General features: G+C 41.6%; 1 protein-coding gene across 11 annotated transcripts in view; it reads right to left on the reverse strand.

The window, feature by feature from the left end:
- Positions 1 to 10597: 10597 nt before the first annotated feature.
- EVI5 (ecotropic viral integration site 5) overlaps positions 10598 to 22074 on the reverse strand; it is a 136950-nt gene continuing 125473 nt past the window's right edge. For all 11 annotated transcript variants that reach the window (XM_045027138.1, XM_045027139.1, XM_045027141.1 and 8 more), the window contains one exon: positions 10598 to 11877. In XM_045027138.1, coding sequence (XP_044883073.1) covers positions 11563 to 11877 — 315 coding nt within the window. In that variant the 3' untranslated portion in view covers positions 10598 to 11562. The remainder of the gene's footprint in view (positions 11878 to 22074) is intronic.

Genomic DNA, 22074 nt, shown 5'->3' on the forward strand with positions numbered 1-22074 from the left:
GCCATTCGTGGCTACACTCTGGAAGCCAGGGGCTTCTGATAACTTTTCCATTGGTTCTTGGAGCAGAAAACCCTCCCATGACTGTAGCTATAAACCTTAAACTGGAGCCAGAAACGTACATAGCTCAGGGGCAGCGTCTGCCTCTGCTGGGCTTGCTGCAGGGTTGGCAGCAGGCTGTTCCTGGGGAATACAATCGAACAGCACCTGAATGGACCCAGAATTTGCTGCTGAGCCTATTCCAAAGCCTGCTCTGGGGGTGGTTTCAGCAACAGAGTGGTCCTCACTAGCAGCCTGCAGCTGGTGCCCATCAGTCACCATTCTGGATTCAGGGGCCAATTTCTTAATTAAAAAATATTTGAAAACCACGTCTTTTATTTTAAACATTTGGGGCGCGATTCTGCCCCCTTACCTTTGTTGTCCTGGGACTATGGGAGAATAAGGTGCCACCAAAGCAAGTAATAACGGCAGAATCTGACCCTTATTTATTAATAACATGTGTTAAAGCTGATAGATTATTTTAACATGTTTTTTCTAAAGCAGATGAACTGTAGAACTGGTTTTGTGCGTGAAATGTCAGCTTGTGTGTGTTGTCAGATATACCCATGAACTGTGTGAATGTGAGAGAAAGAACTAAAGATTCTACAGGGCACATGGAAAACTAAATTTAAAGACAGAATAAACCCCAGCTGAGTTTTTCATCACTTTTTCCAAGATATTTTTGGCTACGTCTCTCACTTTCTCAGATTGTGGAGTAAGTTTAAGTTTTGTCCAGTACAATTCTCCAGACCCTCACTTCCACCAGAGGACCTGAACCTGCACAGTGCCAAGCCCCCACACCTTCTTTTACAATCAGCTGGAGGTAAGGATGCTCTGCCCCCTCACTGGGTATCGTTGATAACAAATAAGACTTATTTGTCCATGTGAGGATTGTACTGCAAGGATTGGGCCTTAATCTTAAAGCCAGATCGCCATATGCAGGGAAAAACCCTGTGCACTGTGAATAGCTATGAGCTAACATGACATCCTGTGGTTTTAAAAGAGGAGTAACATGCTTGCATATTTCCTGGTGCCAGGCCTGGTTGGCCTGGCTACAAAAGTAATGACTGAGCACATATTTTTTTCCTATATTTCCTTTTTCCCTAGAAATACCATTTCACATATTTTATGGCTACAGCTTTTGTTCTTGCTATCGTCATTACAAGGATTGGCAAAACTGGAGGTATCAGTTATATTATACAATAGATAGTGTAACATACACTGATTCATAGCGAATGCCTTATTGCTTTTGCATTTCAAGTTAATTTGGTATTTAATTGGATAATTAATTCCTGCAAAGTAGACGTGCATAGTTGTTGTAGCTTGGGCTTGTCTCTTATTTATCACAATTTAGCCCCAACCAACCAATGAAAATAAGACTGTGGCCAACTTGTGTGTGAGTTAAGCAACATTTTCACCATTCTAAGAAGCTGTTTATAGAAATTTAATGCCACTCAGATCATTTATTGCAAATCGCACTGTTGCTGTTTTTGTGCTTTTTACTCTGTAGCATATGGTCTTTGATGCTATGGGCTACTTGATAAACATGTTGCATAACTATTATTTTATAGCCTGAACCAGTTTATACACTGCTCTAAAGCAAAGATGTAAAAAAATTCATAGTGTATGTTATTTAGGATCAAGAATTTCATATATCTTTAAAAATGTGTAACTCTGCTTTAGAACTATATGTAAACTAACTCAATCCAGAAATCTACCACGACCAGTGATGTGGTTTCTAACAAGCAGTCTCACTATAGCATTTGAGACCTTATTATGAAAGTCTATGGAAAGCCTTGTCATAACCTAAAAGTTCACCACACAAAAGGAGCAGAATAGGAGCAAGCTCCCCTTCCTCCCTCCCAATATGCCCAGAATTATGGAAGAGTCAGAAATGACCCCATCGTTAAATTTGCACTGAGATTTTCCACTTAATGCAGGACTAAAATCTCTGTTTTATACATTATTGTCTGAATCTAGTCTTCAAGTCTGGCTCAATGGCTCTTCAAGGGGCAATTGAATTTTCAAATTATTTCATCAGTAAAAGATTCTATACCTTTTGAAGAGGAAGCATTTAGACATGTTCCCTTTTTTTAAAATTTGGGCCTTCTTTGCCTTACATTCCTTTGGGTTCCTCTAGCTAAAAAACACAAATATTGCACAGGCTTCAAATTTCACCCAGAAATTTGTCTTCACTAAATCTCAGACTTAGGGTGGTTTTTTAAAACTTAAAACAGAAAAATAAATGCATTTCTTGTAAATCCTTTACTTACATGCAAACTTACAGGAGTTTAATTAAGAGCTGATCTGCACAGGTGTTGCACCATTTTAAATAATTTCAAGAACTGATTTAGTTAAACTGGTGCAGTGCCCTGTGTGAATACTCTTGAATCACTTTAATTCTGGTTTATATCAGTTTAGCTCGGCTGAATCAATATAATTCCAGTTTAAAGCAGCAGGTGTCTAGAGACACAGTTGCACTGGTTTAACTGTTTAAAGGAGCTGATGCTGGTGGGAAGAGGAAAGTATTTGGAGTAGTCTACAGCCATGGTGCAGCCGTCTTTGATTGAAGATTCACATCCATAATTGGTCAATTCAGTCCGCAGTCTAGGAATGCTCTTGGATTCCTCGGTTGACTCTGGGCTCTCACATCGCAACGGCCATGCACAATATTTTTTAATCATCTCTGGTTGTCTAGGAGACTCTGTCCCATTTTGGCAGACAAAGACCTGACCTCAATCATTCCTGCTTTCTTCACCTCTTGGCTGGACTACAGCAATGTGATGTACTTAGGTATGAACCCGTCAACACTTAGGAGATTCCAACAGTAAACACTGCGGCATGTCTCCTCAGCCACACAGGCTACAGTGAGCACATCATACCTGTCCTCTGCTCCCTGCACTGGCTTCTCAAAGAATATCAAATCAAGTTCAAAGATTTGGGCCTTATCGTCAAAGCCTGGGCCCAGAACACCTAAAAGAGAGTCTACAGCTCTGGGATGAAAACCGTGGTTAATAACTTCACTTCTCTGGTGCAATGGAAAGTTTCAACAATAAGAGTAAAGCTCCTCTGTGTGGGAGACAGACTCTTCTCTGAGGGTGGTCAGAGACTGGAATGAACTCGCTCAGGAACTAAGGACCATCACAAAACTTGACCAATTTCTGCTCCAAGTGCAAGGCACATTTCTTTGACCAGGCCTCGCCAACAGAAATATGTAGCAATAGGTACATTTAAAGAACCCAAAACATGAAAACGCCAATCCTTATCAAAATCCGACACTACTAACGCAAGCATCTCCCTCTAGGGCAAGGATGAGAGAACAAAACACACAATAGATGTGTAATCATATTGCTTAATGCACTCCTGGAAGGTGCTCAGGGTATGTCTACACTGCGGTCAAAAACCTGCCGCACTGAGTCTCAAAGCCCAGGGCAGCTGACGGGGGCTCATGGGACTTGGGCCGTGGAGCTAAAAACAGCAGTGCAGGTAGCCAGGCTTGGACTGGAGCCTGGCTTTGAGACACCCCCCCACACACACACACACACGGTCTCGGAGCCCAGGATCCAGTCCAAGGAAGCCTCTAACATGGCTGTTTTTGACCCAGCAGCCCAAGTCTGCTGACCCAACCATGGCTGTGCCGCAGGTCTTTTACTGCAGTGTTGACATTCCCTCCAATACTACAGTGATGAGAGCAGTATAAAAATCTATAGCACGCAGACCTTTAGATACCTTAAGACCGTTAAAGAACATGATGAGCACAAACAACTATTTTTGTCAACAAATAGTTAAGTGTCATTGCTAGTCCAGAACCTAAAAAACTTATATGAAAAAGTTTCTGGCCCTTACAGAAACCCTTGAAAAAGTGATTCAGGTGTAACAGAGTCTCTAAAACATAAATCCTAGACAAAGAGTAAAGAACAGACTCTGAATAACAGTGTTAGTAAAACATGACTACCATACACTCATACATTTAAAAAGTGGCTTAAGGCACAGCTTTTGCTACAATATAGCATTGGGGTAGTTCTGCTGTAAAAAGTGTTGAATCCCCCACATGAGAAAACTTTAAAAAACACTCAGGTGTTTGTGGCCAGTGCTCAAAAGCTTTGAGCTTCCAAATTCTCCCAACTTCATGTGAAAAAAATCATAGAACTGGAAAGGCCCACGAGAAGTCATCTAGTCCAGTCCCCTGCATTCAAGGCAGGACTAAGTATTATCTAGACCAGCGTTTCTCAAACTGGGGTCCGCAAAGATATGCCAGGGGGGTCTGTGGGCCCCGCTGAGCAACTCCTCACCCTCTCTCCCAGCGCTTCCTGCATGCTGGGGAGTAGCTGGTCAGCGGCATACAGGAGGTGCTAGGAGGGAGGGGGAAGAGCAGGGATGGCGTGCGCTCCGGGAAGGAGCGGAATCATGACCAGGGCTGCCAGTCCCCGCTGATCAACTCCTCCTCCTCTCTCCCACTGCCTCCTGCTTGCCACAGAACAGCTGTTCCCCACTATGCAGGCGGCACTGGGGAGGAATGGGGATGGTATGCACTCGGGGGAGGGGACAGAAAGAGGCAGAGAAGAGGAGGGGCAGGAGATGGAGGGAGGTGGGACTTTGGGGGGGGGAAGAGTGGAGTTGGGGTGGGGGCTGGGGCTGAGCGGGGAGGGCTTGGGGATCTGCAACATATTTAAATCAAAATGGGAGTCCTTGGATTGCTTAAATTTGCAAATAACTCATCTAGGCCATTCCTGACAGATGTTTGTCTAACCTGCTCGTAAAAAGCTCCAATGATGGGGACTCCACAACCTCCCCAGGCAATTTATTCCAGTGCTTAAGCACCCTGACAGTTAGAAGGTTTATCCTAATGTCCAACCTAAACAGCCCTTGCTGCAATTTAAGCCCATTGCTTCTTGTCCTATCCTCAGAGGATAATTTTTCTCCTCCTTGTAACAACCTTTTATGTACTTGAAAACTGTTACCATGTTCCCCCTTTAGTCTTCTCTTCTCCAGACTAAACAAATCCAATTTTTTCAATCTTCCCTCATAGGTCATGTCTTCTAGACCTTTAATCATTTTTGTTGCTCTTCTCTGGACTTCCTCCAATTTATACACATCTTTCCTGAAATGTGGTGCCCAGAACTGGACTCAATACTTCAGTTGAGGCCTAATCAACATGGAGTAAAGAGGAAGAATTACTGCTTGTGTCTTGCTTACAACACTCCTGCTAGTACATCCCAGAATGGTGTTTGCTTTTTTTGCAAGTGTTATTCCAGGGGTCGGCAACCCTTCAGCAGTGCTGTGCCGAGGCTTCATTTATTCACTCTAATTTAAGGTTTCATGTGCCAGTAATACATTTTAACATTTTTAGAAGGTCTCTCTCTATAAGTCTATATTATATAACTAAACTATTGTTGTATGTACAGGAAACAAGGTTTTTAAAATGTTTAAGAAGCTTCATTTAAAATTAAATTAAAATGCAGCGCTTATCAGTTTAGTGCAGTGGTTCTTAGCCTGAGGGTGCGAGATGCCCTTTCTGGGGGTGCAAGACATGCAATATTTGTTTATAAGGTAAATCATCAAAAACACAAATTAAGCACAGGTACATAAATACAACTACTTTGTTTCATCAAATCTATGTATTTATTAACATGATACATGTTTTAACGATTACTGTAATATACAAAGTTTTAAAGTTTTTAAGCTAATTGTAGTGTAATTTTTGATATGGGCTGCAGAGTGCTGGGACCAGGCCAGGAGCAGAGCCCTGGGCTGGCTGCTGTTATCCCAGGCCGGCAGGAGGACTGAGCAGGGCCGGAGGTCTGGACCCCAGCTGGCAGGGGGCCAAGTGGCTGGAACCCCAGACTATCAGCGAGGTGAGTGGGGCCAGTGGCTGATATCCCAGACTGGCAGCGGGCTGAGCGGGGCTGGCGGCCGGAACCCCAGACCGGCAGTGGGCTGAGCGGGGCCGGCAGACAGAACCTCAGCCCACTGTCGGTCTGGGGTTCCGTCCGCCGGCTCCTGCCAGCCGGGGTCCTGGCCATCGGCCCCACTCAGCCGCTGCCGGCTGGGGGTTCCGTTCACTCAGGTTGAAAGAGGGCTGAAGGGGCTGGCAGCCGGGACTCTGGCTGGCAGCAGCGTGCCAGTAAAAATGGGCTTGCGTGCCGCCTTTGTCATGCATGCCACAGGTTGCTGACCCCTGTGTTATACTGTTGACATATTTTGCTTGTGCTCCACTATGACACCCCTCCCCCAATCCTTTTCTGCACTCCTCCTTCATAGGCAGTCATTTTCCATTTTGTATGTGTGCAATTGATTGTTCCTTCTTAAGTGGAATACTTTTCATTTGTCCTTATTGAATTTACTGCTCCAGTTTATCCAGATCATTTTGAATTTTAATCCTACCCTTCAGAGCACTTGTAACTCCTCACAGCTTTGTATCATCTGCAAACTTTATAAGTGTCCTCTCTATGTCATTATCTAAATTGTTGCTGAAGATATTGATCAGAACTGGACCCAGAAATGATCCCTATGGGACCACACCTGATATGCCCATCCAGTTTGACTGTGAACCACTGATAAGTACTCTCTGGGAATGGTTTTCCAACCAGTTATGCACCCACCATATAGTAGCTCCAGCTAGGTTGTATTTTCCTCATTTGTTTATGAGAAGGTGATGTGAGATAGTATCAAAAGCCTTACTAAAGTCAAGCTATACCACATCTACCGCTTCCCCCTATCGACAAGGCTTGTTAAAAAACTGTTAGGTTGATTTAACACAATTTGTTCTTGACAAATCCATGCTGTTACTTATCACTTTATTATCTTCTAGGTGTCTGCAAATTGATTGCTTAATTATTTGCTCCATTAGCTTTCTGGGTACTGAAGTTAAGCTGACTGGTCTCAAATTCCCCAGGTTGTCCTTATTCCCCTTTTTATAGATTGGCACTATGTTTGTCCTTTTCCAGGCCTCAGAATCTCACCCATCTTCCATGATTTTTTGAAGCTAATTGCTAATGGCAAATATCTCTTCATTCAGCTCCTTGAGTATTCTAGGATGTATTTCATCAGGCCCTGCTGACTTGCAGACATCTAACTTGTATTAGGAATTTTTAACTTGTTCTTTCCCTATTTTAGCCTCTGATTCTATCTCATTTTCACTGGCATTCAGTATGTTAGATGTCTAATTGCTACTCATCTTTTTGGTGAAAACTGAAACACAAGTCATTTAGCACTTCTGTCATATTTTCAGTTATTGTTTCCCCACTCCTCATTGAATAATGGGCCTACCTTGTCCTTGGTCTTCCTCTTGCTTCTAATGTATTCGTAGAATGTTTTCTTGTTACATTTTATGTCTCTAGCTAGTTTAATCTCAGTTTGTGCCTTGGCCTTTCTAATTTTGTCCTACTTGTTTATATTCATCCTTTGTAATTTGACTTAATTTCCACTTTTTGTAGGATTCTTTAATTTCAGATCATTGAAGATCACCTGATTAAGCCATAGTGTTCTCTTGCCATACCTCTGGTCTTTCCTACACTGTGGAATAGTTTGCTCTTGTGCCCTTAATAATGTCTCTTCGAAAAACTGCCAACTCTCAAACTGTTTTTCCCCTTAGACTTGCTTCCCAAAATATCTTACTTACCAAATCCCTGAGTTTGATAAAGTCTGCCTGCTTGAAATCCATTTTCTTTATTGTGCTGTTTTCCCTCCCATCATTCCTTAGAATTATGAAATTAATTTCATGATCACAGTCACCCAAGCTGTCTTTCACTTTCAAATTCTCAACCAGTTCTTTCCTATTTGATTTAATCAAATCTAGAACAGCCTCTCCCCTATTGTCTTTTTCCACCTTCTGAAATAAAAATTAGTCTCCAATACATTCCAAGAACTTGTTGGATAATCTGTGCCCTGCTGTGTTATTTTCCTCCAACAGATGTCCGAGTAGTTGAAGTCCTGTGCTTTGCATGATGATGTCTAAAAAAAGCCGCATCCACCCCCTCTTCCTGGTTAGGTGGTCTGTAGTAGACCCCTACCCTGACATCACCCTTGTTTTTTTACCCTTTTTATTCTTACCCAGAGACATTCAACAAGTGTGTCTCCTATTTCCATCTCAACCTCAGTCAAAGTGTATACGTTATTGATACAAAAGTCAATCCCTTCCCCCCCCCCCAGGCCTATCCTTCCTGAGCAAGCTGTACCCTTTACCAATATTCCAGCCTATAATAATTATCACAGATTTGATGGGATAATGCAATCATAGTTGTGTTTATTAACTAGCATTTCTAGTTGTTCCTGCTTAGTCCCCATATTTCTCACATTAGTATACAGACATCTAAGATACTGATTTGATTTCCGCCTTATGTTCTGTCATCTCAGAGTGCCAAAGAGGAAACAAGCGTTTTCACTCCCTGATATGAAATATAACTTAAATGGAGGAGACAGATTGTTTCACTGGCTCCCCAGCACTGCATTTCTCTTCTACTCCCTTTCCCAGCCTGGCTCCTGGTCTGGTTCTCAGGCCCAAAACTAAATTTATACAGCCACCCACCCTATTTATCATTTAATTTGCTCAAATTTATAGTTTTCCAGTCTAATGTATAGTAAGATTTCAATTTTAAGAGAATTATTAAATAAGGTCCCAGTGGAAGGTCAGTTAAGGTTGTGCACTGTAGTGCAGTTAGCTATTCTGTAGAATTCAGCTATTTGGATCAGGCTTAAACCTCACTAGTACTCTTTCACTGATATTTTGATAATGAAATGGAAAGTAGCAGGATGAATAAAACAATCTAGGCTATTAACATATATATAAACAAAGTTCAGGAAACAACCCTTACCAATTAGGCTCATTCACTATCACTTAGTCAGTCAGGCAGTTATTGCAAGATCATAACACTTTGCTGTTCAAACAAAAAAAGATTTTACGACCATCCTCTAACTGAATTTTGCTCCTGCCACTTAATGCAGAACATTACCTTTAAGAGAGACTTGCAGCTGGTATTGATAGACAAAGAATAATTTGTCATCTATCCACATGGGTGCCGATGATCCAGGTGCAAACAAAGGTGGACAGATGCTTATTAGGGGAAAATAAGGCAACTGTCACCTAAATGTTAGTGAGCAAGAGCTCAGATTATTTTTGCTTTGTGACATTTCTAGCAGGGTTTGGGTGTTAAAACAGTAAATGTTTATTGCAATAGGGTGAAACTTCACCATGTGTGATGAGAAATATATTGTCATTGATAAAGATAATGTACACTCAAAAAAGTAACGGAGGCAAAGCCCAGGAGTAGCAGGAGCTCAAGTAGTAGCTAACTTCAAAGGTGTCACCTGCCCATTTTATGGTCAGTTATTGCCTGGATATGATCTACATACGAGAGATAGTGTGACCAAGATGCCCCAAGCTCACTTCTTTCATGGAGCTGGTTTCCTTTAAATTGTCAGGTTCTGTAACTAGTTTAACTCATTAAGTGAAAAAAAAGATCCTGTTTTGGCCTCATTCAAAAAGACTAGGAATCTTCCAAATTAAAAGCCAAGGAGATGCAAGTGCCCAGTAGGGGACTTGGAGACTAGGGCCCCCATTCAGCAAGGTCCTTAAGAATGTGCCTGAGTCAGCATATTAGCAGTGCCATTGAAGCTCATAAGCATATGCCTAACTCTAAGCACATGCTTAAATACCTAAATGAACTTAAATATTTCTAGAAGAAGCAAGCTTGTGCCATAAGCCTGCAGTATTATTTAATTCCTTTCAAATCACAAGCCGTCCAGCTGCTAATATTAACAGTACATACTTCCATGGAATTTGTAATTGAGAATTGCAGTGGTACATTTATGTTGAGAAATATTCTGGGCTAGGGAGCATCTGAGGGTACGTCCATACTACCCGCCCGGATCGGCGGGTAGCAATCGACTTCTCGGAGTTCGATATATCACGTCTCATCTAGACGCGATATATTGAACTCCGAACGCGCTCCCGTCGACTCCGGAACTCCACCACCGCGGTGGCGGAGTCGACGGGGGAGCCGCGGACGTCGATCCCGCGCCGTGAGGACGGGTAGGTAGTTCGACTTCAGCTACGCTATTCGCGTAGTTGAAGTTGCGTACCTTAGTTCGACCCACCCCCAGTGTAGACCAGGCCTAAGAGATTAATGTCTAAAATGCTGTGCAGGACAGAAGTAGCAAGTCATTTTGCTCAAAAGGCCTTGGAAAGGACAGGAAGAATTTGAGATCTAATCAGGGCTTCATTTAGGGGTGAGGAAAGAGACAGGAATGACCAGGCACCCAGCATGCATTCACTCTAAGTCTTGCTCCATATTAAATCATGTGCATCTATTAGATGCACTAATATTAGCTTTTTGGTTCTTAGATATCCTTGTACTGATCTTCCTCAGAATAACTCAGTATAGATATCTGGTTTTACTGCTTTGAACAATCCTTCATTGGAACTGTAGTTAATTTAAAACCAGATAAAAATACTTTCCATCTTTATCTGAACTACTCTCTGGATCTGCACTGTGCAATCACCTACAGAATCTCTAGGGTACGGACATTAGTTATTACTAAGCAATAAGTGCTACAACAAGTGTTAAATCATGAAAAATTTATTATAGTTATAATATGAAGTTAAAAGTTTAGTCTGTTTTTGAACAAGCATTTTAGTTGGTCATGAACCTGCTAGTGTCAATAGCTAAACAGAGATTAAATCTAAGATTAGTGTTTTGCCTCTATTTTGTAACTCACTATCAGTATGTCTGTACAGAATTCATTTTCCTGTTAGAATGCCAAAGTAGTCATTTTGTAACATTTACATTCCTCATATAAAATGTGTAATGTACATTTTCAGTTTGCTGCAGAGAGAGATAAACATGTACAAAATAAACATTATTGTAGTTAACATATTTTGACCAGGTTTTTTATTAGCAACACATCAATAGCAGATGCACAAAAATTAAAAGTCAATGATTTAAAAAATCCTTTTTGACATTTGTGACCATTAATTTGTATTTAAAAACAGAAGAAATAAAGGCTTGTGTTTGGAGCCTTTTAGGGGTCTCCAATAATAGTTATTTTTAATTAAAACAAAACAGTCAAACAACAAAAAATAATCAGGCGTACACCCAGGATCAGCCAGTTTGCTAACGTCCATCTTGATCACAAATGGATAACAATGTAAAAAGAACACATTAGTTCACGGAGTATAAAATATTGCACAAGAGCAGTTTCTTTTGAAGAAAAGATTTCCCAAGTTTATGAATGGCAAAATGGTTATGCATTTAAAGAAATTATATATTTGCATTTTCTAAAACAAGGAACATTCAGTAATACTGTTAGAACGGTCATCCATCAACTTCTTCCCAATCTACTCTATGGTATGTCAGTGATGAAGATTTGGCAAAGGTAGAAGGCAAACAGTAAAGTGTGTGTATACATATATACATATATTGTATATAAAATGTGTCAGACAAGCCACAATAGCAATCTAATCCAAGAGCTGGGCATTTTTAGTCATTAAAAGAAATCTGAAGTCTTAGATGCTAGTCACAGTGATGATCACACAGTAGTGGAGTAGGATTCCATTCTTTGCTGGTTCTTTTGCTTTGGAATAATCTTGTCTGTATCCCCAGTGTCTAGAACACCTTCTTCAGTATCACTGTCGCTGCTATCTACCACAGTTGGGTCCAAAGCCATCTGTCCAGTCCTTCTGTGTAAATGAAAGTGGACCCTACCCTCCTGTATGGAGTTACTTATAAAATCTTCATCAGAAGAATGAAATGACTCATCATCTCCTATCAAATGGTTGACAATGTGAATCCCATCAAAAGTGGGTTGGTCTGAGAAGCCTTTCTGGCCTTTTAGGCATCTGATCTGTTAAAAACAAGAGTTAACATTTAATCACAGGTGAGAGTCCAGCAATAGGAATAAAAACATGTTTGAGAAGTAAAGTATCCTTGACAATCAATGATTTCTAAATGCAAGCAGGACCTAGATTGCCAAGAGTTACTAGAGTTTGAATGTCCAAGAGGAGAAACTTTAGAAAGGGGCTGAGTGGGTACTCTGCACTTTTTGAAATCAGGCACTTTAGGGTGTTTCAGGTTTGGTACCAAAAAACACTAATTGTACTCCTGAAAATGTTGAACTGTATGTACAAGTCCCTCTGGTTATTGAGGCTAAATCTTGTGTCTTTGAACATTCCCACTGAGAATATACTACAGCTGTGGGATTTCAGGTAGCCCTATTTATTACTGGACAGTCACTACTTTTCTGTATTATCTCAGGAAGAGTTTTTTGTGCTTGTCATCTAATTAGAAAAAACAAGGAGAAAAGCTTCTGTCGGGGGTTGTGATTGCCAATGTTTTGTGGAAGAGCAAGTGAACAACATTCAAGAGCAATACAAGTGGTTCTCTCCACCTTGAAAGATATAGAGCATCAACCTCCAATGAACCACAACATGAAGGTTTTAACCTGCATTCTTGCTCTGAAACTTACCTTTCCTCATAGAAGAGCAGCCTGCTCTCAATTTTAAAAGAGAAATGTCTTACAAAACAAAAGTGGTTGGGGCACGGGTAAAGTGTACTTAATATTTGCTTTTCAAGTACACTAAACTGTAGTGATAAGCTAGCTACTATGACCACAGGTTTAAAGCTACTCTGAAGGAAGAAAAAAACCTTAATGCTGAGCAAGTCACATCATAACTTAGTGAGACTAATCTTAGCTGTTGGAAGAGGTCTGTGAGGTTAGTTCTTAGAATTCACCTAGACCTAGTCAGTCAATATTAAGGGGTCAGTTTGACAGCTTCAGAGACAGCACCACACTCAAAAACCATGGGGACGCAGAAAGGGCATAAAATTGCTTTGTAGAAACCTCCTGCCGCCATTTTGGGAGCTTAAAAGACCATGTATGAAAATGCATCACATTTTGCTCTGCTAGACAAATAGTTGCTTGCAATGCAAAGGCCGTGAGAATGGTGGAAGGGCAAAAATCTAAACACAGAGGCTCTGATTAGAAAGCTTGAATTATACAGAACATTAACAAGCCCAGTTTGCGTTGCAGAGTTCTGGGGGTTGGGGGGGGGAGGAATTCACCTCCATGCACAGACTCATTTCAGTGTGGTGATGCTGCTGGCACAGCAAAGAACAGGGAACTTCCACACTTGTTTGCAAAGGAGCTGGAGTTCTCCACAGAGAATGGCACAGAGGGTGGGAACTGGGAGCAGGCAAAAATCTATGATCAGGGCCAACTTTATGAAGGGTGGGGCCCAATTTGAATACCCAGTGGCGGTCCAGGGCTTTGGCGGTATTTGGTGGCGGGGGGTCCGCTCTGGGTCTTCCGCGGCACCAAAGGACCCCTCGCCACCAAAATGCCACCGAAGCCTCCCCCCCAAAATGCCAAAGACTGGAGTGGACCCCCCGCCACCGGGTGAGTAAAAAAGACACCTAAGGCGCAGGGCCTGATTCCGGGAAATCGGGGAGAATTGGCTTAAAGCTGGCCCTGTCTATGATTACTTCAGTGGCCTTAATATACCATGAAAATTGTGTGAAGGGGTTGCAGTTATTTCAGCCTTTAACCAAGAAAGTCTCCATGAAGTGTGTGTGGGGGGAGGGGGGGGAGTGGTGCACGCATAGGGTGGCAGCACATGTTGCAGACCCATGCCTGGGTTCCAGGTTTGAAGGTGGATTTCATCTCTTCAAAAAGAACAGGAGGATTTGTGGCACCTTGGAGACTAACAATTTTTGAGCATAAGCTTTTGTGGGCTACAGCCCACTTCTTCAGATGCATAGATTGGAATATACAGTAAGGAGACATATATACATACAAAGCATGAAACTCCTACAATTTTACCTGCAGAGTCCTCCTGCTGAGTGAAATTTGCCCACATAAAGTCAGGACTTTTTGAGTGTGTGTATCTTGTGCTGTATTACAGTTATATCCCATGTTGTGTCAAATAATGTAAATAGATATATACATAGAATGGGGGCAGTATAATGTATTTGGAAAAAGTCACTAATTCATCTAGCTCAATGTTTCCTAAACTTGGGATGCCACTTGTGTAGGGAAAGCCCTTGGTGGGCTGGGCTGTTTTCCTGCCACGTGCGCAGGTCCGTCCGATCGCGGCTCCCACTGGCTGCGGTTCGCTGCTCCAGGCCAGTGGGGGCTGCGGGAAGCGGCGGCCAGTACATCCCTCAGCACGCGCTGCTTCCAGCAGCTCCCGTTGGCCTGGAGCAACGAACCGCGGCCAGTGGGAGCCGAGATCGGACGGACCTGCGGACGCAGCAGGTAAACAAACTGGCCCGGCCCACCAGGGGATTTCCCTACACAAGCGGCGTCCCAAGTTTGGGAAACACTGATCTACCTAGTTGTGGAAAAAAAAAAATTGATTCGTAAAGGCCTTTAAGTGGCAGAATCTCATAACATGGATTGGACAAACCCAAACATTTCCAGTACTTAACTATGGTATTTCCAAAGCTAAACAGGACTAATAATGGAACACCGAGGGGAGGGGGGGGGGCAGGGGACCCTGTCTACAGACTTGGTACATTGTAATAAGGCACATAATACATAGTGACTGCACTGGTAGGCCACCGGTGCTTACTTCAGTTCTATTGCGAGGTTTGATTTCCAACACTAACTGCCCTCAAGCACCAGAGACTTGAGCTACCGCTATCTGAACTCTATTTGCAGAAAGAAACCCCTGAACAAGCAAACTCATGCAGGGGTCAGTCAGACATTTTGCTAAGATTGTGATAGCAATCCAGTGACATGCTTTTAAGTAGCAGCATCTGCAGGCACCTGTGTCTGGGTGACACAGCCAACTGGCACTGGGCAGGCCGGCTGGTAGAAAATATAGAAGTGGCCAAAACCTTGCTCCAACCCCAACCTTGAACTCTAGTCTAGATAAGCAGCCTTTCCTTAGGATCTTTCTATCCCCCACTACTAGCTGATTCTGTATTGCGTATGAAGCAGTCACTTTAAAAAAACCTGGCAAATAGATTTTACCCTGCAAAGCTTAGCTTTACATCTTGGGGCTGCCATTCTGGATTCACTTCTTTGAGAAATAAAAATAGTTTTGGAAGCTTCGAGTCCCAAAGCCTATTTGAACTTATTAAAAATGTGAATATTGCTATTTGACCCTAAATGATCTGAAGTGAAATGTCAGTGCACTAACCTACTGCAAAACCTGGACTTTTCCTCAACAGAAGAAAAAAATTAGCAAGTTTTAATTGTAAAACAGAAAACATTCCAATACAATTTATTGGTCTTTAACTGAAGAAAGTCAAAAATAATCTGACTTGTACTATCATCAAATTTCATTCTTTTCTAGAAATGAGCGATTGTTAGAAAACTGAAATCCTTAAAAAAAGCTACCATTCAAGAGATAACCTTGAGGGTAATGCTGTCCAAAATTCAAGGCAGTGTGTAACGCCAGCGCTAAGGAAGTGCTTAGATACTTACTACTCAATAGGCTTACGAGCTATAGGTCCGTAGATGCTCATTACCAAAGCATACACTGCACAGATCCTCCTGTCCTTCCCTGTGCCCAGTAATTTGCTGTTGACTGAAGGCTTAGTCGGTATGTGTAAAATTTAAAATTCAGCATGACATGCCTGTGCTCTGAGGGGATCAGATGCCACAGTAGATGGTACCAATTTAAGAACCTAAATGGACAGTGCCTTTTAATTTGCGGATCTACAGAATCTTAAAGCTCTTTTCAAGTATTAGTGAACCGAGGCACAGCACATCTGGACAGGAAAGCCATATTCTCTAGCTTATAATTTGGGAAAATGAAACTGATAGAAATTAAGTGATTTGTCAAGGTCACAAAGTGCAGGCAAGAGCCTGGAATAAAACTTAGGTTTTCCAGTCCCATCTGTGACCGTAAGATCACTTCCTCTGGGAGGAAAGAGGGTTAGCCCTTCAAGGACAGCCCAGATTGAGTAGGGCTGGAGTTATATCCCTGGGGCATGGCACAGCCGTTGCCAGGCAGTGAAGCCCTTCTCTGTGAGGGAGGTCACCATTGGTTAAATCCCAGTCCTCCTTTCAAGTGCTGCGATTGGCTTTTCTGCCCAGAGAGGCATTAACAGACCTCGTTCTGATCTCTCGCCCCTGCTCCATTTCTAGAAGACTAGGTGGTTTCTTCATGTGGTGGTTCTGTGGGGACTCTGGTCTGATCAGGCTTGGGAATACAGCAGGCCTGGTAGACCCACAAACATTAGGAAGGAGGCCTTTAATAGCTCAAGGTAACAATAGCTTTACCCACACTTTCACTGCTGCCTAGACAGGCTGCCTATAGGAGATCAAAGTTTTAACCACAGGACCAAAAAGAACTGTCTCCACCTTTGCCCCCTCCGTGCCATTCACAAAGTTAGTTGCATCAAGAACAGAACCTCAGTAGTTGACAGTATTTGCTTACATAAGCCTTCTCATGTAAGAAGCCATGAATTAGAAACATTTTGAAAACAGAATGCATGCTTTGTGTTAACCATGGGAACGCACCAAGAGTTTATGATCATAAACATTGTCCAAGGCTAATGGAACTTACATTTATTAATTCAGAGCAGTTGAGAGAAGACAGGCATATAACATTAACAATTGTGTCACTGGACTTTGGTAATATACTCTTACCTGAAGCTGACTGCCTCATCAAGCCATGCATGAAGGAAAGAGACAGTAAAGAGATTTTCAGGTTTTAGCACAATTCAGTTGTAGCAAATGAAGGGTGCTGATATAAGATCACAGATTATATTTTAAGATACCCCTTTATATCTCTTTGACGCTACTAAGGAAATCTCTCTAAACATTAGAATGTCAGACTACAGTAAAAGGAAAAGATGCAATGAAAAAATGATAGATTAATATTTTGATACTGGTAAGATTGTGATAGATTATGGCACAGAAGGGAGGCTGTCATCTCTGTTTCTTCTGAAGATTTTAGAAACCACAGTTCTAAAGCAGTCAAGAACTGTACTTCATGTTCGACATAAAGATGCTTGCCTAGCAGAGTCAAGCCACTCCATAGTGATTACTAATCTGGAAATGGGATCAAAGCATGGGCACTCTTTTGGTTCAAGGTAGGAAAACAGATTATTCATATTAAATCCATATAGGAAAAAAATCAATACTGGATTATGCAAATCTTATTACAACAGGAACAGTCTGAAGAAATCAAAGCCCTTTTTTGTTCTGGACCTGAGTAAGATTTCCTGATTATAAAATAGACATGATTCAAAAGAAAACTAAACTGTTACTGAAACTGTATGCTAACCACTACATCTAATTAGAGCAGAGAATGTTTAACATTGTAAGTGAATATCATAAGAGAATCTAACAGAAAGCTGCCATTTTAGCAGCCTTATGAGGCAGATTTAGGCTTAAAAAACCCAAACAAAAACCAATCAGATTCCATTCCATTTTTTCAGGGGGGTGGGGGTGGGGGGAAATCAGGCAGTTAAGTAAAAATGTAAGAGCTGTCAAGTTAAATGCTATGTAAGTTAAGCATCAGTAACAGCAACTTAATCTGAACACATATAATTTTAAAAAGTTTCCTTAACTCTAGCTTCCCATGGTGTCTAATGGGTTCTGAATTCTTAGTCCTCATCAGGCTCATGACTGTTGGCCTCCGCTCCCTGCTGAAAGTAAAATACTGTTTAAGGTGGCAGTCCCAACCTAGAGATGGTCACAAAAGAGATACTGAAACAGTGTCAGCTCTCTATAAAAATCCTCAACAACTCTTTTACTATACCTATTCTTTAAGTAAAGATTTAGCTTAAAGGAAATTTTGAGGTAAACATGCTACCTTAAATTGTCTAGCTGTCAACAGGAAAACAGACTTAAGTCTCAATTAAAACTGAAGTTCTTCTCCTTAAAGGTGAACTATAATGCAGAAATACATTTCCACACCAAAAAAACCCCAAAACTTTAAAATGAAGTTAAGGTTTCAGGCACATATCAACAGAGACCAGACATTTTCCTTTTCAAGAAGGTTAGGCAAAGCAATTGTCAGAAACCCCCAAGATGTTAAGGTTGTACTTCCACAATAAGCCATGCACACTCAAACCACCACAACCTGAACTCTGCAGCAGGAGAGAAGATAGACAAAATCTCATAGTTGCAGACATGAATATCAGCAATCTATCACCTAAAACAGGTCTTCACAAATATGGGCAGTCATAACACTATGGTCCAAATGGGGTTCAATTCAATTCTCTATGCATTCCACTACAGATTTCCCCGTATGTCAAGAAAATTAGGTTTCCCTTCTGTCACTGATCTTAGGGAGATAACTTTCAAATAAGATTGTCTGTTGCTCTTTGAGGTTCGAAAAGGCAGAAGCATGATATTAGTTATCAATTATGTTAATTATTTTCAAGCAAACATTTTACTATAATTAAAAGGACATCACTTTAACAGGGCATCTTTCATTTTTACAGTAATTTGCAGGACAATTTTCACTCAAATGCAGAATCAAATGCAAAAAATCAAGGACAGATGTTTGAGGAGAGCTGTACAACTGGCTCTTAAATCAAGACACTCCGTAAATGAATCGAGCAATGCATATTGAATCTTTTCTCTATTAAAGGACTTTCCATGTAAAGATACCAAATGAACAAATACTCTTAATACCAATTTAAAGGAAATTGTACAATACTTTGATTCACTGCAAATACTACATGCTTGCAACTATATTGGACAGAGTTCAGGTTGTGGTTTTTATTTCAGTGACTGCATTTCCTGTTTAACTTACTTTTTAGTTAATATTAGCAGCTGCATCCTCAAGCCAGGATATTATGCCAGGTACTTTAACTTTAACCTTAAAGTTTGTGGGAATTTACTTAGTTTTTAAGATGGTCCCCTGGTCTGTGGGACAGGAGTCTTGTTCTTGCAAACTCCAGATGGTCCACAAGAAAGGAGACTTTACCAAGCTGATCATAGGAGATGCTGAGGCAAGGGAACGTCCCCTTACTCTGCTTACCACAGTCTCCTGCTAATCCTGGCCCTGAAGCACTGTTCTGTGGAGAGAATCCTAATATACCGGACTCCCTAACATCTGCAAGATAAGAGTGCTATTCCTGCAAATGTTCAGGTCCTCAGGATCAGTGCTCCTTTCTGACAGATTTGGAGAGTAGCTGCCCTCCTGTTCATTCCTAATGTTTGAAGGACTGGAGATCTCTTTCCAAGGTTCACAGGAAGGACAGATATGGCTGGTAGAAAGATGGGGCGGGGGGGAAGAAGGTTTCAGTAGAACCAGGGAAGACCACCCATAGAGTGGTTTGTGGGAATGAAAACTCCTTCCCTGTCTGCTCTACAGGAAAGCAGATTCCCCTTAGGAAGTAACAACCCTAGTAAGGCTTGTTGGGACTTTGGGTAGCTCAGAAATGCTCAGTGAGCTAAAGGGTTAGGAGAATTTGGTGCCGTATGAGCTTTTCATGACTGGAGGTTCATCAGCCCCTATTACCAAAGAATCTGAGGTGTTTTCCCCCCCCATCTGCTGACTTCAGAAGTCCACACAAATGGGAGAGGGAGGAGATGCGGCCTCCCAATATTCTCCCACCACTTGCCTCTTGCTTTCTCCAATGCCCTATATAGTCCCAGATTTTAAACCTGGGGAAAGAGTTAACTGCTTATGGGCTGTCTGAGGTCTGCATCGAGTAGAGATCCCCAATGAGCCTTAGGAGGCACTAGATCTCTGCTGGAGGAGTCCAACAACATAGGTGACAGCTCTAACTATGTGTCACTTTCAAACACATCCAAAACACCCCTAGTAGCTCTGTTGTTAGGGTGTCCTTAAGGAACAATTTTGAATCACTTCAAATTTTCTACAAAAATTCTGTTTCAGCCCAAGATCTAACTTACTTATTGAGGATATGATTTTTATAGCAGGGACCAACACTGGGCTTACAATACAAACTCTGTTATACCCTAAATATGGAGTACAGTTGTGCCGTTGCTCCATACAGTCTGTCCTTTACTACTTCCTGTTCAGGTATGAACAGCCTCTCTTTCCTGTCCAGAAACTTAAAACAATTTGTTTTATACAAACATTAGTAATTATCTGCATGTTGCTGGAGAACTGAAAAGAGATAGTGGTACCACAAAAAGCTAAAACCGTCAATTTTCCCAGCTGTCAGTTGATGGGGGAGGAGATGTGGAATAAAGGAAGGGAAGTGAAGACCTGATATTTGTAATGCATTAAAAAAATGCAAAAAAAAAAAAATCACACACAAAAACCAAAAGACCGACCAAGTAAAATATTTGGGGAAATTGAGGTAGCCATGACATCTCATAATAGAGCAGTAAAAAGCACAAAATCATTTCCCTACCCCACCCCAGTAATTAGCCTTAAACCAAATACAAAATCTTCACCTCATCCCATTTAACTTTATGCAATTTCTATTCTGCAGCACTAGGATTTTTTCCTAGCACATGCTCAGATTCCAGCTATGGGATTTTCGATAGCTGACATAGTGTAGCTTTTTAAAAAGGGAAAACTGCAATGCAATACATAAAATTTTAATAGAGTATCTAATTAAAGAGTAGAATGAGTAAGTGTGTCTAAAAGCAAAGAAGCAAACTAGAAGCTGCTGCTTTGACAATCTGATGCAGAGGTATTGTAGGTTAAAGACAGGAAATGCCTTGATCATGCATACTAATGCTGTGCGGCAAGAGACTTTCAAAACTTGTTTTCAAAACTTTTTGGGGTTAACAGTGAATAATACAGCACTAAACAGTGTTATAAAAATACAGCTAAGGCAAAAATGACATTTCTTGTCTCTTGTAAGCATTAAAATGCTGAACTGCATTTTTTTGTTTCAAACTTACTTCCTAGCAGAGGGTTCAGTCTGATCTATCAGTGAAACAGAAGCTCCCATTGGCCCCCATTTACACTAGAGTTTGGCAACAAGATTTGAACATTCGCCCAGCTTCGCTGTTTGGCTGGTTAGTGTGGCTAGAGCCAAGTAGTTTAAAGACTGCATTCAGACCCAAATTAGTACATTTGGGAAGTTAATTGGAACTCAAGGCTGGCATTCTTGGAGTGAGAACCCAGCATCATCCACCATGAATGAGATACTCAGTGACAGGCATTTCTAAAAAACAATGAACATTCATTTTAAGAGATATTTAGTAAATAGAACCAACTGGCTAAACAACTAGGCACTGCCCTTTATGAATGGGAAGTACAGACTTATCTACTAGCACAGGGGTAGGCAACCTATGGCACGAGTGAAAAAGATGGCACATGAGCTGATTTTCAGTGGCACTCACACTGCCTGGGTTCTGGCCACCAGTCTGGGGGGCTCTGCATTTTAATTTAATTTTAAATGAAGCTTCTTAAACATTTTAAAAACCTTATTTACTTTACATACAACAATAGTTTAGTTATATATTATAGACTTATAGAAAGAGACCTTCTAAAAACGTTAACATGTATTACTGGCACACGAAACCTTAAATCAGAGTGAATAAGTGAAGACTTGGCACACCACTTCTGAAAGGTTGCCGACCCCTGTACTAGCATATTCTGTCTGAGGACTTTATAATGCCACTATCACCATAGTACTGAGGCACCTTCCATCTAAAACAGATTAGCAGTTATAGAATCAGAAATGTAGGGCTGGAAGGGACCTCAAGAAGTCATAGTCCATTCCCCTGCCCTCAAGTGGAACCAAGACCAGCCCTCACAGCCCTTTGTCTAACCTATTCTGAAATACCTCCAATGACTAGGATACTACAACCTACCTTAATGAAGTCTCTAGAGGACTTCACAGGGTGTCTGGCTGTTCTCCCCTTTTGGGGTATAAAATGGTTTCTGGAGTAGAGTTTGTTGGGGGCGGGGGGAAGAGTGACAAGGGGCAGACAGAAAGTGCTAGCACTGTGTCATTCTCATGTCAGAAAGCCCTCCCCCTGCCCCCAAAGAGGAAGGCTTTACAGCATTTCCTAAAAGTGGGAAGACTCCGGATTTGTTTAATTCCTTCTGGAAGTTTGTTCCATAGCCAGATCCCCTTGACTAAGAATAGTGTCCTAGCACTCCCATGTTTCATGCCGGGCTTAGTAATGTGTTCCTCTGGG

This window comes from Mauremys mutica, chromosome 8 (assembly GCF_020497125.1).
Source record: "Mauremys mutica isolate MM-2020 ecotype Southern chromosome 8, ASM2049712v1, whole genome shotgun sequence".
Lineage (NCBI taxonomy): Eukaryota > Metazoa > Chordata > Testudines > Geoemydidae > Mauremys > Mauremys mutica.